Source organism: Ornithorhynchus anatinus, chromosome 14 (assembly GCF_004115215.2).
Source record: "Ornithorhynchus anatinus isolate Pmale09 chromosome 14, mOrnAna1.pri.v4, whole genome shotgun sequence".
Classification (NCBI taxonomy): domain Eukaryota; kingdom Metazoa; phylum Chordata; class Mammalia; order Monotremata; family Ornithorhynchidae; genus Ornithorhynchus; species Ornithorhynchus anatinus.
Window position 1 is genome coordinate 21,801,611 of NC_041741.1, and position 19,562 is coordinate 21,821,172.

At 43.0% G+C, this 19,562-nt stretch overlaps 1 protein-coding gene across 1 annotated transcript in view; it reads right to left on the minus strand.

Moving 5' to 3' along the window:
• The window catches only part of CAPS2 (calcyphosine 2), a 116,214-nt gene that overhangs the window by 24,815 nt on the left and 71,837 nt on the right, over nt 1-19,562 (minus strand). Inside the window, exons 12-16 of the mRNA XM_029078551.2 lie at nt 19,400-19,493; nt 12,739-12,857; nt 11,324-11,397; nt 2,179-2,333; nt 1,017-1,136 (exon numbers count right to left, since the gene is read on the minus strand). Of these exons, the coding sequence (XP_028934384.1) occupies nt 1,017-1,136; nt 2,179-2,333; nt 11,324-11,397; nt 12,739-12,857; nt 19,400-19,493 (562 nt within the window). The remainder of the gene's footprint in view (nt 1-1,016; nt 1,137-2,178; nt 2,334-11,323; nt 11,398-12,738; nt 12,858-19,399; nt 19,494-19,562) is intronic.

A 19,562-nucleotide genomic window follows, 5' to 3' on the forward strand; every position in this document is an offset into this window, starting at 1 on the left:
CAAATACCATAAAAAATAATACAGTGGTGACAGTGAAAGAGTGATTTGAACAGATATGACAGAAAGTCAGAGAGAATAAAATCCTGGCGCTCAAGAGAGAAATTCATTTAACTAATCTAGAAGGTCATGGCAAACAAAAGATCTGAAGGATTGCAGCATAGCGTCGTGGATAGAGCACAGGACTGAGAGTCAGAGGGTCATGGGTTCTATTCCTGGATCTGCTACTTGTCTGCTGTGTGACCTTGGGCAAGTCACTTCACTTCTCTTGCCTCAGTTACCTCATCAGTAACATGGGAATTGTAAAATGTGGGACAGGGACTGTGTCCAATCCAATTTGCCTGTACCCACCCCAGAACTTAGTACAGTGCCTGGCACATAGTAAATACTTAACAAATACTATAGTTATTATTTTTATTAGAAAAGAAGACCTGTTTTTCTCTAACATGGTACAATAGTTATTAAAATGAATCCTGAATTTTTGTATAGAAGTTGCTGCCATTAGATGGATTTGTAAATAACTGAGATGGAAAAATAAATTTTAGAACTTTTAGAACTATAATTTCTGGAATATTTTAATATTTAAAAAGCACATTATAAGATAAGCAAAATATTTGTCAATGTATCTTTATTCATAAAGTCATAAATGGAAAAACAATTTAGACATTGAATCAATACTTGGAGTGCTTTCAAAATGAAATGAATTTAATTCTCTACAGTTTTAAAGAGTAAGTGGGGGAAAATGGCTTAGTGGACAGGGCATGGGACTGGAAATTAGGAGACACAAGTTCTAGGTCCAGCTCTGCCAAAGGCCTACCTTGAGCCTTGAACCTTTCATTCATATGACCTTGAGCACCGACCTTCTCTGGGTCTAGTTTCCTCATTTGCAAATTGGTCATGGGCCCTGTGTGAAACAGGGACTGTGTCTAATCTCATCATTTTGTATCTACACAAGGACACAGCACGTAGGAAATGCTTAATAAATGTCATTATATCATGTAGGGTGGAATTAAACTTACTTTTCGAACAAATGCTTGTCGATATTCATTCATTTCACCAAAAACTGCCCGTTTGAATTCCCTATAGTCAACTTCGTCATTACCATTATGATCCAGAATTAACCACATGGATTCAAAGTCCTACAAGTTAAAAAAAAAAACAAAATACAGGTAATTGGAATGTGCCTCAGTGAGATTTGTATGGCCATAACATACTTCAGATTTTGCTAGTTTCCGCTCACGATGCCTATTCTACTATTTAGACAAGAAAATTATACTTCAACATTTTCAATCGCAGCTCTTATTTATGACAGGAGGCATTCAACAAATATTACCAAGCTGTCGGGTTTCCCTGAATTACATCAAAGCTTAGGCAAATCCAAACTTAGCTCTTCATTCAAAGGGTGCTATTTTTCACTCATCCTTGCACATGCAGATTTCAATGATATTACTGAGCAATAGACTATGGGAAAATTATCCAAATATATCAGAGAAAAGAGGACATATTGATCTTCCTGAAAATCCCTTGCATTCGTATACCTAATAATAATAATAATAATGTTGGTATTTGTTAAGCGCTTACTATGTGCCGAGCACTGTTCTAAGCGCTGGGGTAGACATAGGGGAATCAGGTTGTCCCACGTGGGGCTCACAGTCTTAATCCCCATTTTACAGATGAGGGAACTGAGGCACAGAGAAGTTAAGTGACTTGCCCACAGTCACACAGCCGACAAGTGGCAGAGCTGGGATTCGAACTCATGAGCTCTGACTCCAAAGCCTGTGCTCTTTCCACTGAGCCACGCTGCTTCTCTAATAATAATGTTGGGATTTGTTAAGCGCTTACTATGTGCCGAAGACTGTTCTAAGCGCTGGGGGAGATACAGGGTAATCAGGTTGTCCCATGTAAGGCTCACAATCTTCATCCCCATTTTTTACAGTTGAGGTAACTGAGGCATAGAGAAGTTAAGTGACTTGCCCAAAGTCACACAGCTGACAAGCGGTGGAGCCGGGATTTGAACCCATGACTCTGACTCCCCAGCCCGTGCTCTTTCCACTGAGCCATGCTGCTTCTCCTGATTCCTGTCACAAAGAGAAGTACTTAAAGGATAAAAATGATGACACATAGCCAGTAACCGATGTTCAAAAAAGCAAGCAGCTTTGGGGAAATTTTCCCAAAACTTACTTTTTCTGCCACTTCTAAGTGACATAATTTTAAAGCTTCCTTAAAATCAGCCTTATGCAGAAGTCCATTTCCCTTCTTGTCTAGATGATGCAAGTATTTTCCCATTCGGGTCAAAGTTTGAACTTCTCTTTTATGCAGTTGCTCTTTCACAGAATCTGTTGGCAAGAAGAAAGAATGTGTATAGCCACACATTTTTATGAAGGAATTGACAAGGGAGGTTGATTTGATGAATAGATAGAACCAAAATCCATTTTATTTTTGAGAAACCCACTGATTATTCTTACAGTTTCTGCCTTGGCAAAGCAAAGTGTTGTTATTTGTAAAAAATTCTAAAGAAAACAGTATTTTAAACTCAGGACCAGGGACTCATAATTCAACACACTCGGTTCTGCCATAACATGTTTTCACTGCTCATTATGAAAGAATGCTGTTAGGAAAATCCTAGAACATAGTTCTGGCAATGCAAAGAAGTGTCAGAAGAAATGGTAATTTAGGGTTGCAGCACAATTTAAGTGTCTAAAGAATGCATTTTTATTCACTGATCTTCAATGCTAAATTAAGATTAGACAGAGATATGCACCATTAATGATGTGGTCAGGTCCTGTCCAGAAAAAATCATTTTGGACTCTTTTACTTGGTACCAGCCTAATACAATCCAGCCTGCTAGCACATTCCCTTGCCCTAGGCTTTCTTAGCTATCACTCAAATTCCCAATGCCTTAGCTTCTCTCTTTTCCCAATCCCCCAGCTGCTCACCTTTCTGGGTGGATATGGAACGCTTCTCATATGTATTTCTTTCCCAGCTCTTGGAACAGTGCTTTGCATATAGGGAATACTGCTGCTATTGTTTTCATGGCTCTGCACTATGGAGATTAACCCAAAGTGGTGTTTGGAAAGCCAAATGACTCGACTTAGATTAGCATGTTTGGGACACATAATCAGAAGGACTAATTCCCTGGAGAAGACACTAATGCTAGGAAAAGTCCAGGGAAAATGTGGAAGAGGCAGACCAGCAGCCAGATGGATAGAGACCATAACAACGAGAACAGAAGAACCATTAGAAAGGTTGCGGATTATGGTGGAGGACATGACGTTCTGGAGAAAATATATCCATGGAGTTGCTATGAAACCACCACCCAACAGCACTTAATAATAATAATAAACACTGTGGAAAACTCATTAAACGATGGAGTGAAATTCATGTCTCCACACTTGGTGGGAGAACTATTTTTCCTAAAAGAGGGGTGTTTAGAAGGTTGTTAAAGTCCTCCTCTGAAGAAACACAGAGCTTCACAGACAGAAATCAAACCAAGGACCCAGATCCCCCCTGAGAGCCACTGAAGAGAGAGATGGCTCTAATCCTCTCTGAAGAGAGGAGATTCATTCATTCAATAGTATTTTTGAGCGCTTATTATGTGCAGAGCACTGTACTAAGCGCTTGGAATGTACAATTCGGCAACAGATAGAGACAATCCCTGCCCAATGACGGGCTTACAGTCTAATCGGGGCATTTAAAGATAGCTCCGTGAAGGAAGAACTAAGGAGTGATGGCAAACCATGTTGAGTAAGGAAAATCTTGGCAGGATGATTTGCTGTCTCATTTTACCTTCTTTACTCATCTGTGGACTAGGGAACTACCAACTCTGTTGTGTTGTAATCGATGGCTTCATAAATACCTTCTCCAGGTCCTATCAATACTGCCAGCCCACTTACCTCCTATATTGTTATATTCATCCTCAGCACTTACATTTAAATCAACTTATAGATTGGTGGTAAAATAAATCTACAGACAGTTTTGCAAATAATGGATGTTTTGATTACATGGTTTAGGTAGAATGCTCATTTAGGAAATAGGGAACATTCTTCCCACAGTGCATGTCTATCTGAAAACAGGACACCAGAAGAAATGGTCTGAGTATATCATATTCCTGGCACCCTAAGCATGAGTCCTGCAAACACAAATTGCTTTTTTATGCAGGGTTATTCAAGACCACAACCCCCACTTTATAAGATTGAACACTACTTATTATTCATTCATCAATTTTTTTCTACCATACACTTATACTTACCAGTTGTATCCTTGTTCCCCCTTCTTCTTCCATTATTAGTAAATAGTCTGTTCTGCCTTACTCTCTCATTTGACTGCCAGTTCCATGAGGGCAGGGAAAAATGCTTTTCACTTCTGATGCACTCTCTTGAATTCTTAGTACAATCAGTGCTCTCAATAGGTGTTTGATCAGTCAGTCAATCGAATTTATTGTTTACTGTGTGCAGAGCAATGTATCAGGCATTTGGGAGAGTACAATATAACAATAAGTGGACACATTCCCTGCCCACAATGAGCCTAAAGTCTAGATGAGGAGACAGACATTAATAGAAATAAATTATAGATATGTACATTATTGCTATGTGGCTGGGAAGGGGGCAGAAATGAATGAAGGGAGCAAATCAGGGCAACGCAGAAGGGAGTGTGAGAAGAGGAAAGGAGGGCTTATTCAGGGAAGGCCTTTTGGAGGAGAAGTGCCTTCAATAAGGCTTTGATGAGGGGAAGAGTAATTGTCTGTCAGATATGATGAGGGAAGGCATTCCAGGCCAGAGGCAGAATGTGAGCAAGAAGTCGGTGGCAAGTTAGAGGTGTTTGAGGTACAGTTAGAAGGTTAGCATTACCGGAGTGAAGTGTGCAGGCTGGGTTGCAGAAGGAGAGTAGTGAGATGAGGTAGGAGGTATTGGAGAAGCAGCGTGGCTCAGTGGAAAGAGCACGGGCTTTGGAGTCAGGGCTCATGAGTTCGAATCCCAGCTCTGCCACTTGTCGGCTGTGTGACTGTGGGCAAGTCACTTAACTTCTCTGTGCCTCAGTTCCCTCATCTGTAAAATGGGGATTAAGACTGTGAGCCCCATGTGGGACAACCTGATTCCCCTATGTCTACCCCAGCGCTTAGAACAGTGCTTGGCACATAGTAAGCGCTTAGGAGAGGGAAAGGTGATTGAGTGTTTTAAAGCCAATGATGAGGAGTTTCTGTTTGATGCATAGGTGGATGGGCAACCACTGGAGCTTCTTGAGGAGTGGGGAAACATGGTCTGAACGTTTTTGTAGAAAAATGATCCCAGGAGAAGACTGGACTGGAATGGGGAGAGACAGGAGACAGGGAGGTGAAGGTGGAACCACCAGGATTTAGGGTTGGATTGAATATGTGGATTGAATGAGAAAGGAGAAAAGGATTCATTCATTCATTCAATCATATTTATTGAGCGCTTACCTTGTGCAGAGCACTGTACTAAGTGCTTGGAATGTACAATTCAGCAACAAATAGAGACAATTCATACCCAATGACAGGCTCACAGTCTAGAAATGCCAAGGTTATGGACTTGTGAGACACGAATGATGGTGGTGCAGTCTTCCGTGATGGGAGAGTCGGGGGCAGTCAGGGTTTGAGTGGGAAGATAAGAAGTTTTGTTTTAGCTATATGAAGGGTGAGGTAATAGAAGATTGGCAGAAATGCAGGACTGCAGAGAAGGAGAGAGATCAAGGCTGGAGATAGAGAATAGAAGGGGACCCAGAACTGAACCTTAAGGGATACCCACAATAGGGGCTGGGAGCTCATGAGAAAGACTGAAAATGAACGGCCAGCAAGATAGGAGGAGAAATAGGAGAGGTCAGTATCGGTGAAGCTAAAGTTGGACAATGCTTCCCAGAGAAGGGGGTGGTCCACAGTGTCCAAGGCATCTGCAAGGTCAAGAAGGATTAGGAGTAGAGGCCACTTGATTTTCAAGAAGGAGAATATTGGTGACCTTTGAAAGGGTAGTTTCTGTGAAGTGAAGGGGACGGAAGCCAGGTTGGAGGGGATCAAGGAGAAAATTGGAGGAGAGGAATTTGAGAGTGGATGTAGACAACTCACGCAAGAAGTATGGAGAGAATTGGTAGGAGGGAGATGGGGCAATAACTGGAGACAGCCGTGGGGTCAAGGGAGGTTTTTTTTTTTTAAGATGGGGAGACACGGGTATGTTTGAAAGCAGTGGGGAAGAAGCCATTGGAGAGTGAACAGTTGAAGATGGCATTTAGGGAGGGAAGAAAGGAGGGGACAAGGGATAAGGTGAGAAGGAATGGGGCTGGATGTGCAGGAAGAGGGGGTGGATTTTGAGAGAAGTCAGGAGATCTCCTCTAGAGATACTGCTGAGAAAGATGGGAGAGTTGAAGAAGGGGCAGGAGGGGGGAGGGACTGGGGGGAGGGACTGGGGAGAGGAAGGGGAGATTTTAGGGAGATCACACCTGATAGTGTCAATTTTCTCAATAAAGTAGGTGGCCAGGTCACTGGGGGCAAGGAATGGAGGAGGGGGAGAGTGGGCAGGGGATTTGAGAAGTAAGCTAAACATCTGGAACAACTGGTGAAGACAATGAGCATGGGTGTCAAATAAAGATGGAGAAAGAATTTTGCCAGGCAGAGGACAGGGCAGAGTTAAAGCACGCAAGGATAAACTTGAAATAGATGAATTCGGCCTGATATCTAGATTTCTGCTGGCAGCGCTTTGCACCTCATGCACAAGAGCAAAGGAGGTATTATTTATTATTTATTTATTTATAGTATTTATTGAGCGCTTACTATGTGCAGAGCACTGTACTAAGCGCTTGGGATGAACAAGTCGGCAACAGATAGAGACAGTCCCTGCCGTTTGACGGGCTTACAGTCTAATCGGGGGAGACGGACAGACAAGAACAATGGCACTAAACAGCGTCAAGGGGAAGAACATCTCATAAAAACAATGGCAACTAAATAGAATCAAGGCGATGTACAATTCATTAACAAAATAAATAGGGTAACGAAAATATATACAGTTGAGCGGACGAGTACAGTGCTGTGGGGATGGGAAGGGAGAGGTGGAGGAGCAGAGGGAAAAGGGGAAAATGAGGCTTTAGCTGCGGAGAGGTAAAGGGGAGGTGGTAGAGGGAGTAGAGGGGGAAGAGGAGCTCAGTCTGGGAAGGTCTCTTGGAAGAGGTGATTTTTAAGTAAGGTTTTGAAGAGGGAAAGAGAATCAGTTTGGCGGAGGTGAGGAGGGAGGGCGTTCCAGGACCGCGGGAGGACGTGACCCAGGGGTCGACGGCGGGATAGGCGAGACCAAGGGACGGCGAGGAGGTGGGCGGCAGAGGAGCGGAGCGTGCGGGGTGGGCGGTAGAAAGAGAGAAGGGAGGAGAGGTAGGAAGGGGCAAGGTGATGGAGAGCCTTGAAGCCTAGAGTGAGGAGTTTTTGTTTGGAGCGGAGGTCGATAGGCAACCACTGGAGTTGTTTAAGAAGGGGCATGACTGTGGAGGTGATGCAGGGCTATGAGTTAGTGGTACAAGATCAACGAAAGGATAGGAGAATGAGTGAGTTAAGTGCAATAAAGACGGTGGTGTTGAGAGTGTCAATTTGGTCATCAAGGGAAGGTAGTTTGGGTATGGAGGATAAATAGGACATTATGAGTTGAAAAAATTGGATGAGGTCCAAGGTCTCTGTCTGGGAACAGCATAGATTTATGGGGAGGAGGTGTGTGGGAGAGAAGGCAGGTGAGGAGGTTGTGGTCAGAAAGGGATTTCAGAGTTGGTGAGGGTAGAGATTGTGCAGTGGCTACAGAAGATGAGATTGAGTGCATGTCCAAGTTGGTGAGTGGGTGAGGTGGCATGGAGCAGGAAGTCAGTGGAGTTGAGGAGTGATACAAGGTGGACAGCAGAAGGATCATCAGGAACATCTATGCGGATACTGAAGTTCCTAAGGATCAATGTAGGCAGGGAGTAAGAGAGAAGGAATGGGAGAAATGGATCAAAATGATTAAAAAGTTGGAGGTGGGACCTGGGGGAGCAGTAGATGACAGCAGCTAGAATCTGGAGTGGTTACTATAGGTCGATGATATAGGCTTCGAAGGAAGGGAAAGAAATGGATGGGAGAGGTGGAATGACTCAAATGCAGTATCAGGGCATGAAAAGGAAGCCAACACCTCCTCCTTTCCCAGTGAGTCTGGGGAAATGGGTGAAAACGTGGCCCCTACTGGAGCGAGCAGCAGGGGAGACTGTGCCATCTGGGGAGAGCTAGGTTTCAGTGATGGCAAGGAGTAGTGATTGTGTCAGGAAAAGGAGCAGCATGGCGTAGTGGATAGAGCATGGGCCTGGGAGTCAGAAGGTCATGGGTTCTAATCCCAGCTCTGCCACTTGTCTGTTGTGTGGCCTTGAGCAAGTCACTTCACTTCACTGTGCCGCAGCTACCTCATCTGTAATATGAAGATGAAAACTGTGAGCCCTATCCAGAACAGGGACTGTGTCCAATATGATTTGTTCGTAGTCACCCCAACATTTAGTAGAGGGCCTGGCATAAGTGCTTAAGTATCATAATAACAATAATAATAATAATAAAAGGTCAAAGATGAAAGGAAGCTTCCCCATGATAGAACAGGGGTTGAGGCTGTGGGAGGTTTTTGGGGGAGGAGATGGTGCGAGGAGTGGGGAGGGGTTGGGTGGGAATGAGGTGATGGGGTCCAGGGGGAAGGGGACGAGGGGTGGTGCTGGAAGAGGATGACAGGGATGGTGTAGGGGGGAAGGGTGGGGATGGTGCAAGAGGTGGGGAGGGGTTGGGTGAAAGAGTGGGAGGGGAAGGTGTGGTGAGAGGAGAGGACTGGGATGTGCTGACTGGAGGGGGCGGAAATTGAAGGGTCACGGTGGGGTCAGTGAAGTTTAAGAATTGTAGGTATAGATATAGTTGAGTTTAGGAGTTAGAAAAACACCTCTGATTTTTCAAATTTGCTACTGAAGCATCAATCTCATCAGCCACGACCTCCTGTGGTCCATTTCCCCCCTCATGTCCCATCCAGTGGTTTTGTTGTACCGCTTCACTGCTGGAGAGGTGACTGTATCTCAGGATCTCATTATTTGTAATCTAGTCCTATTATCTGATGTTGAGTATGGTTTGCAGATGCTGATGAGACTACTCCAAAAATAGTAATAGTAGTAATGGAATTGATTAAGTGCTTACTATATGCAAAGCACCATAGTGAACACTGAGAAAGAGAATTCAGATGGGAATTTGACACAGACCCTGTCCCTCAAGGGGCTGGCAAACTAAGAAAAAGGGTGGTGGGCCCTGGGGAAGAAGGATCTAGGCAGCAGAGGGAAGTATGGACTGGAGTGGGGAGAGACAGGAGGCTCTCCCAGTCAGCAAGGAGGTTGAAGGAGTAATCCAGGTGGGATAGGATGAATGACTGGATTAACATGGTAGCAGTGTGGATGGAGAGGAAAGGGCAGATTTTAGCAATGCTGTGAAAGTGGGACTGAAAGGATTTACTGATGGATTGAATATGTGGGAGAGAGAGAGGAGTATGAATATGATAAAGAGGATAATGCCAAGAATATGGGCTTGTGAGACAGGAAGGATGGTGGAACCATCTAAGTGATGGGAAAGTCAGGGGGGGAGGATAGGGTTTGAGTGGGAAGACAAGGAGTTCTGTTTTAAACATATTTACCTTGAGGTGATAGGTGATAGTAGAGATGTCTTGAAGGCAGGAGGAAATGGGAGACTGCAAAGAGGGAGAGAGCTCAGGGCTGGAGATGTAGATTTGGGTATCATCCACATAGAGATGATAGTTGAAGCCACGGGAGTAAATGAATTCTCCAAGGCAGTAGGTGTAGATGGGAGAATAGAAGCGGACCAAGAACTGAACCTTGAGGTACTCCCACAGTTAGGGCGTAGGAGGCAGAAGAGGAGCCCATGAAAGAGACTGAGAATGAGCGGCCAGAGAGATAAGAGGAGAACCAGGAGAGGACAAGCCGAGTTTGGATAATGTTTCCAGGTGAAGGGGGTGGTCAACAGAGTCAAAGGCAGCTGAGAGGTCAAGGAGGATTAGGATGGAGTAGAGGCTATTGCATTTGGCAAAAAGGAGATCATTAGTGATCTTTGAGAAAGTGTTTTTTGTAGAGTAAAGGGGATGGAAGCCAGATTGGAGGGGGTCAAGGAGAGAATTGGAGGAGAGGGGAATTTGAGACAGCGGGTTTAGACAACTCCCCACTCCTCAAGAACCTCCAATGGCTGCCCGCCCATCCACCTCTGCATAAAACAGAAACTCCTTACCATTGGCTTTAAAGCACTCAATCATTTTGTCCCACCCTACCTCACCTCACTAATCTCCTACTCCAGCCCGGTTTGCACATTCCACTCCACTGGCATCAGTTTATTCACTGTACCCTGATCACGTCTTTCTCAACACTGATGCCTTTCCCATGCTCTGCCCCTAGCCACTCCCTTCCCCTCCACATATTCCAGACCACCACTCTCTCCACTTTCAAAGCACAATTAAGGTCACATCTTCTCCTGAAGCCCTCTTTTCCCCAGCTCACTCTCCCTTCTGTATCATCTATGCACTTGGATCGTGACATTTGGACATTTGATATTTATCCCACCCCCAACCCCACAGCGCTTATGTACACATCTTTAAATTATTTATTATAAATGACTTATTTATTCATATCAATGAAAGCTAACTACAGGCAGGGACCATGTAGGCTAATTCTGTTGTACACTCTCAAACTCTTAGAACAGTGCTCTGCAAACAGTAAGTGCTCAATAAATACTATTAATTGTTTGACTGATTGGTTGATTTCATAGAACCCTGGAAGACTGAGCTGTTCGGGACCAAGGATTTTGGGCTGGAACAGTACAGCACCCGAGGATCTCCCACCCAGAGACGTGTTTTCCCAAGTAATGCTCTTACTAACTGAAATGTCAGTCAGTCAATCGTAATTACTGTGTGCTTCCTATATGCAGAGCACTGTACTAAGCGCTTGGGAGAGAATGATATAACAATAAACTGATAAATTCCCTGCCCTCAATGAGCTGCGCTTCTTAATAGCTCTGTCTACTTAAAACCTCTCCTCCACATGCCTGTCCTCCCTGCTTCAACTGTAAACCCCTGAGGGAAAGGGACTGTGCTCAAACCATTCATTTATATCTAGCCCACTAGCTACCTTAGAACAACTTTCAGCACAGAGTAAGAGCTTAATAGTTACCATCATTATCATCATTCAAAAAAAGATATCCAAACAGGGAAAAAGATACCCATTAAACTTACAAAATACTACTAAGGGAATAATTCAAACTTAAAACATCATAAAATGTAGTCAATTTTACAACCTTGTACTGTTCTGAAGACTCTCTTGTCAGTTTCTTGTTGGACTGGATCTTCCTGGTTCTTCACAAATGTAGTTCTAAAATACATAAATTCACAATGTGAAAAGTAGAGTATGCATTAATATTTCCTAAAGAAGGCTTTCCTTATCCTTTGGGAATTTGAATGAAACTGAATATACTTCTCTTCTCAGAAGAAGGGACAAATTCTTAAAAATCCATGAACCAATTTAAATTTCCATATCAAGAGCTGACATCTCTAAGGCATTACTTTTAAATAATCAATTCTTCCTTTTTTCAAAAAAGTGACTTCCCTATACTAGTATATACTAGTATTTTGGATAGCAGCTTTGTTATCAGCTTAAGAACTAGAAGAAAGAAAATCTAAACAGGGCATTAAGTGTTTTCCGTATTTCATTTTCATTGGGTATTGAAATATAAACAATATTGTGAAGCAGTTTTTAATGTTTTAATTATTTAGGCTAACAGTAACAAACTGTTTTTTTCAATTATCATTTTGGTAGTAAAAAGATATTAGTGATGGCAAAATACCCTCAGGTTACAAAAATGCTATTGCTTTAGTAGAGAAGCATCATGGCCTAGTGGGTACAGCATGGGCCTGGGAGGCAGAAGGTCATGACTTCTAATCCCAGCTCTCCCACCTGTCTGATATATGACCTTGGACAAGTCACTTAACTTCTCTTTGCCTCAGTTCCCTCGTCTGTAAAATGGAGATTAAGACTGCAAGCCAGATTATTTTGTATCTACCCCAGCATTTAAAATAGTGGCCTGGCACATAGCAAGTGTTCAACAAATACCATAATAATAATTATTATTACATTAAAATTTTGATTCACTTAACAGTTACTAACCCACCACTGTAATACCCACAACCAAAGAGCTATCATATTTGATAGGGGCTTTGACTGGTAAAAGTAAACTAATACTGATAACATTTTTAAGTGAAGCAGCGTGGCTTAGTGGAAAGAGCATGGGCTTGGGAGTCAGAGGATGCAGGTTCTAATCCCCATTATGCCACTTGTCTGCTGTGTGACCTTGGGCAAGCCACTTATCTTCTCTGTGCCTCAGTTACCTCATCTGTAAAATGAGGATCTGTGAGCCCCATCTGGGACAATCTGATTATCTTCCTACTACCCTACTGCTTAGAACAGTGCTTGGCACATAGTAAGTGCCTTAACAAATGCCATCATTATTATTAAGTGAGGGTCACAATTTGATATTGTATATAATGCTCTTTTTACATACTGTATTTTTTTCTACTTGATGAATTAATATAGACTGTAAGCTTGTTGTGGGCAGGGAACCTAACAACTCTGTTGTGTTATACTCTCCCAAGCGCTTAGTACAGTGCTCTGAACACGGTAAGTGCTCAATCAATATGATTAATTGATATAACTTACTTGAGAGAATTCAAAGCCACTTCATCAATATTTGTAATGCGAAGAGTAAATACTGGATTCTCTTTCATACTTTTTGGAAGGCTAGGATGATCGAAGCTGAAAAAAGTCAGGTTAGCCCCCTAAGAGAAACAGCAGACAGGAATGACTTAAAAATAGTCAGTCATATACCCTAAAATATTTTATGAACAGCGCTCATCCAAAACTTTATCTTCGATTAAGACTACAAAATGAACTTCTTAAATACAATGAATGTTTAAAATATGGAGGTAAGTATAGATACTTTCCCTTTTTCAACACATTTTCTTACATCTTGAAGAAAAATGGAACTATGAAGCCAATCCGACTTTATTGGATGGCGATCTTCCTCCTTGGAAAATTCCCCATAGGTTGTCCATTTTTTAAGCAATTTTACAAAGCAACTGTTCCCTTTTTCAAGTTCGCTAATGTTAGATTGCAGCGTTGCTAGAGAAGAGGGGGCAGGGAAGGAGGAGGAGGCAGGTTGGACTCCCTCCGCAGCAAAGTCAGAAGGGACAGTTGAGGGTTCAGAGCAGTTTGCTCCACATTTCCTGAGGGCTTTGCTTATGCTGGAAAGAGGGGAAAAGCTGTCAGGTCTGCAGCTTGGTTTCTACCTGGAGGAGTTTCTAAGGTGGCAACTGTGTTTTAATTAGAACACAAACAGCATAGGTTTTCTAAAAAGCTCTTCATTTGTTATGAGTCACTGAATAATAAGTCCATGCCTATCAGGTACCCAGGGAAATGAAAGAAAATTCCTTTTTTGGCTGGTAGGACAACAGGCACGTGCTTTTCATCCACATTAGAAAGTATAAATTTGGAAACCAATTTTTTTCATCTTCCCTTATGCACAAAAATTAAGACAGAATAATCTAGAACATAGAACTTTGTAAATTTAAGTTTTGGGTTCTCTTGATTTTAGTGTTACACAACAAAACTGTGAAAAAAGTCAATTTCCTGGGGTTATAAATCTTCCATTTTCAAGGGGAACTTAAATAACATAATGTATTAGCAAATATCACCTTAAACTCCTTAAGGAGTAGCATCATTTTATGTGTCAACTAAGAGTATATGTTAATAAGACATCAAGTAAGAACTGTTCATCATTATGTACCTTTAACTCAATTTGGCAAAATATTAAAACCTTGAAACTCCCAACATGCAGGGAAAGGTTCAGTTGTTAGTCTGCTCCTTATCCCCAATGCTGTTTTCATAACATCTCACCCCTTCCATCTCTCACCTTCACAACATACAGAGCCCACATCATCTGCTTAGAACAGTGCTCAGTGCTTGGAACAGTGCTTCACACACAGTAAGAGCTTAACAGATGCCATCATTATTATCTGCCTCTACCATATTCTTCATTTCTTAGCTGCTGCCACATACGAACCTCCTACTCCCACCCCTGTATTTCTCTGTAATTTTGATGCCTTTCTCTTCTTCTTCATTACCCACACTGATCTTCAAGGATTCCCACATTCACAACCGCACACTTTTCAACGGTTCTCACTCCTTCCAATATTCTACTACCATCATACCCCACTACCTTCTCGACACACAAATCGACACACTCAACACCATCTACTCTGCTGAATAATAATAATAATGGTACGTGTTAAGTGCTTATTATGTGTAAAGCACTAAGTCCTGGGGTAGATGCAAGTTATTGGGATTGGACCAATCCCTGCCCACATGGGCCTTACATTCCGATTCCCATTTTACAGATGAGTTAACTGAGGCTCAGAGAAGTTAAGCAACTTGCCCAAAGTCACAAAGCAGACATGTGGTGGAGCCGGGGTCAGAACCCAGCTCCTTCTGACTCCCAGGACCGTGCTCTATCCACTAAGCCACACTGCTTCTGCTGAACTGAACTCCATTGCTCCCGTGCCTCCACAGGTCTCGTGTCACTAACCCACAACCCTGGATTACCTCCACAGTATGCTTCCTACACTCCTGCTGACAGAAATCCAGACACCTCTCTGACCTCGTGCACCTTATTTCATTCTTATCTGCTTCAATTCAGCCCTCTTCTCTGGTTGACAACAGTACTTCTCCTTCCTGATTCTCTTCCATACCCATGCCCCCACCATTGTCCCAGATTAATTCCATCTTGAAACCTTCTGTTCCCCAGACTGCACCATCTCTCTCCTCAAACAACCTGGAGACATACTGCATCAATGAAATCGAAACCATCAACTTAAATTGTTCTCTCTACAATCTCTCCTGGTCTTCTCCAATCCTCCCCTCCTCCTCCTCCTCCACTGTCTTCAACACTCCCTATATTCCCTGACATAACTCAAAAAGAAATTTCTTGCCTCCTCTCTATATCTACCCACTTCACCTGTGCTTCTGACCCCATCCCTTCATACCTGTTTAAAACACTTCCTCCCTTCTTCCCTCCTTGAATGCCATCTTCAATTGTTTACTTTCCAAGGCTTTTTCCCCCACTGCTTTCAAAAAGACTTACATAACCTCTATCCAAAAAAACCAAAAAAAACCCTCCCTTAACTCAAGGCTCCTTCCAGTTTTTGCCCATCTCTCTCCTACCATTTTTCTCCAAACTTCTTGAAAGAGTTGTTTAAACCCACTGTCTCCACTTTCTTCTCCTCCAATTCTTTCTTCGATCCCCTCCAATCTGGCTTCTGCCTGCTTCACTCCATGGAAATAGCCCTCTCTGAGGTAACCAATGACCTTCTTCTCACCAAATATGATACCCTCTGCTCTCAGCCTAGATCTCTCAACTGCCTTTGACACTGGAAATCACCCCCTTCTCCTTGAAACTATCCAACCTTGCCGTCACTGACACTGTTCTCTCTTGATTCTCCTCCAATCTCTCTGACTGCTCCTTCCCAATTGCTTTTATTATTATTATTATTATTATTATTATTATTACGGTATTAGTTAAGCACTTACTATATGCCAAGCACTGTTCTGGCTTTTCCTCTGCTTCCCATCCTCTGACCTGAGGGTTCCCTCAAGACTTAGTCCTAGATTCCCTTCAATTCTACATCTACACTCACTCCCTTGGCTAACTTGTTCAATCCCATGGTTTCATCTCTATGCAGATAATTCCCAAATCTATGTTTTCAGCCCCCCGACCTCTCTCTTCCCCTGAAATTTGCATTTCCTCCTGCCTTCAGTTCACTTCTACCTGGATGCCCCTCCAACACCTCCAACTAAACATGTTGAAAAATGGTACTCTTTATCTTACTATCTCACAAATCCATAACCTTGGCATTGTCCTCAACTCATCTCTCTCACTCCACCCATATATTCAATTTCTCACCAAATCCTCTCAGTTCTACCTTCACAATATTGCTAAAACTCACCCTTTCCATTCCATTCAAACAGCTACCATCCTGATCTAACCACTAATCCTATCCTTGACTACTGCACCTAGCTCCTTGCCAACCTCCTAGCCTTCTGACTCTCCCCACTCCAGTCCCTACTTCACTCGGCTGCACAGATAATTTTTCAACAAAAACATTCAGTCAATGACTTCCCATTCAGTGACTTCCCATTTTCCTAAGAAACTCCAATGGCTGCCCATCCACTTCCACATCAAACAGAAACTCCTTACCACTGGCTTTAAAGCACTCAATCACTTTGCTCACTCCTACCTTACTTTACTGATTTCCAACTGTACAGCCCAGCCTGGAGATTTCAGTCCTCCAGCGTGCTCACTGTGCCCTGATCTGGTACAAGCTCTCATAATATCACGACTGGATTATTGTATCAGCCTTCTCTCTGATCTCCCTTCCTCCTGTCTCTCCCTGCTCCAGTCTATTCTTCATTCCGCTGCCCGGATCATCTTCCTGCAGAAACGCTCTGGGCATGTCACTCCCCTCCTTAAAATCCTCCAGTGGTTGCCCATCAACCTCTGCACGAAACAAAAACTTCTCACTCTGGGCTTCAATGCTCTCCATCACCTTGTCCTCTCCTACCTCTCCTCCCTTCTTTCTACTGCCCACCCTGCACACTCCGCTCCTCTGCCACTCACCTCCTCACCGTCCCCCATTCACGCCTATCCCGACATCGACCCCTGGCCCATGTCCTCCTGCTGTCCTGGAATGCCCTCCCTCCTCACCTCTGCCAAACTAACTCTCTTCCCCTCTTCAAGCCCTACTGAGAGTTCACCTCCTTCAAGAGGCCTTCCCAGACTGAGCTTCCCCTTTTCCCTCTGCTCCCTCTGCTCCCTCTCTGTTCCCCCGTCACCTCCCCTCAGCTAAACCACCTTCCCCCCGTTTCCCTCTGCTCCTCCCCCTCTCCCTTCCCCTCCCCTCAGTACTGTTCATTTGTATATATTTTTATTACCCTATTATTATATTATTGAGAATATTATTATTCTCAATTATTATATTACTATATTATTGAGAAGCAGCATGGCTCAGTGAAAAGAGCACGGGCTTTGGAGTCAGAGATCAAGGGTTCGAATCCCGGCTCTGCCACTTGTCAGCTGTGTGACTTTGGGCAAGTCACTTAACTTCTCTGTGCCTCAGTTACCTCATCTGTAAAATGGGGAGTAAGACTGTGAGCCCCACGTGGGACAACCTGATTCCCTTGTGTCTACCCCAGTGCTTAGAACAGTGCTCTGCACATAGTAAGCGCTTAACAAATACCAACATTACTATTATTATTATTATTACCCTATTTATTTTGTTAATGAGGTGTACATTGCCTTGATTTTATTTATCGTGATTAAGTTGTCTTGTTTTTGTCCACCTGTCTCCCCTGATTAGACTGTAAGCCCATCAGTGAGCAGGGATTGTCTCTTTATGTTGCTGAATTGTACATTTCAAGCACTTAGTACAGTGCTCTGCACATTGTAAGTGCTAAATAAATACTATTGAATGAATGAATGAATGATCTCATCTATCATACGGCCGACTCTTTCCCATATCTTTCCCCTAGCCTGGAACTCTCTCCCCATCTATTTACGCCAGACCACCACTCTCTCCCCTTCAAAGCCTTATTATGGTCATGTTTCCTCCAAGAGGCCTTCCCCAATTAAGTCTTCTTTCCCCTATTCCCTCTCCCTTCTGCATCATCTATGCACTTGGATCTGTGATCTTTGGGCATGTGATATTCATCCCACCCTCAACCTCACAGCACATATGGGCATATCTTTAAATTATGTATCAGAGATTACATAAATATATGTCTGTGTATGCATATACACATATATATATATACACACACACACACACACACACATACCTATATACATATATATATATATACATATATGTGTCCGTCCCTCTAGACTATAAGCTCACTATGGGCAGGGAATGTATCTACTAATTCTGTTGTACTCTCCCAAACCCTTAGTATAGTGTTCTGCACATAATAAGTGTTCCATAAATACCACTGATTGACTGGTTGAGGTGGATAGCTGGAATGGAGACCAGACTGAAATGGTTCAAGGAGGGAGTTGGAGGAGAGGAAGAGAAGGCAACAGGTGTGTGGAACCTGCTTGAGGAGTTTGGACAGGAATGGAGGCAGGAGGATGGAAAACCACCACGCCAAGCAACAGAAACCAGCTCGACTTTGAGATACAGAAGTTATAGATGCCAGAGGCTGAGTAGCAGGGAATTTCTGACTGGAAGGGCAGCAAGGTTTTTCAAAGAACACTGTGCAGACCAAAGTCCAGTGGTGCTGATCCCATCCCAATGTTGACAAGTCACAGTTATTGACCAGTTGTGCTCTAATCCTGGATAGATGGGTGAAACATCTCAATGAAGTTTTCAATTCACTATTAACATTAACAGTCTTGGATACTGCTCTAAGTGATCTGGAGGGAACATGTCTACCAACTCTGTTATACTGTACTCTCCCAAGTGTTTAGTACAGTACTCTGTACACAATAAGTGCTTAATACGATTGATTAATTGAACCAGGGACATCTCCCTCAGTTGACCATGTAGCATTTCCATCATCACATCAGAAATCAAGTTTCTGCTGGAAAACCCACAGAGGTCCACAGATATGGTGGGTACCAGTGCACCAGAAACTCATCCACTGCCAGCTACCTGGGAAGAGGAACAAGGGCTATAACTAGTCAATTAGGAATTCATTATCCATGTCTGTAAGAGGAAGAGCAATTGTGCCTTGTGACAGCCATCGGGCTATCTCTCCTGGCCACTACTCTGAAGATTTTAACAGAGTAATATTAAACCATATAGCTGACCATCTAATGGAAAAAAATTATTCCTGAAAGCCAAAAGGGCTTTTGATCAAAATGCGGCTCTAGGTACATGATCCTTCCAGCAAAAGAGCTGTAGGATGAGTGCAGAGAGCAGACATAGGGTCAATATCTGATTTTCTATGACTCCACAAAAACTTTCAACTCAGTATACCATGATGTCCTGTGGGCCTTCCTTGCATGTTGGGCTGTTTGGAAATATGTGTCAACATCCTAAATTGAGGTAAGAATGCTGGACCAAGGCTCCCTCTCTACAATACTGGTGCCCAAGATTATGTGTCCTGAGGAAGTGAAACTCTTGGTGATCAACCTGACTTGTACCACTGGAACTTTATCAAGTTTGATGATGCACAAAGACTTAGGCTGACCAGGTTTCTTTAGTCTCCCCCTAAACAGCATACCACAACAAAAAGGAAGCTATAAATATATTTATAAAACAATATTTACCACATAAAAGTCGTGTAGTTCATATTGCTTTCCTTTTCTTGGTCCACATTGATGATTATAAATATTTTTCTGAATAAATGGAAGTGCATTTGTCCTGAAAGTAAGATTAAAAATACTACAGTCTTTAAACTTTTCTCAGAAAAGTATTGATCTTCATGGTTAT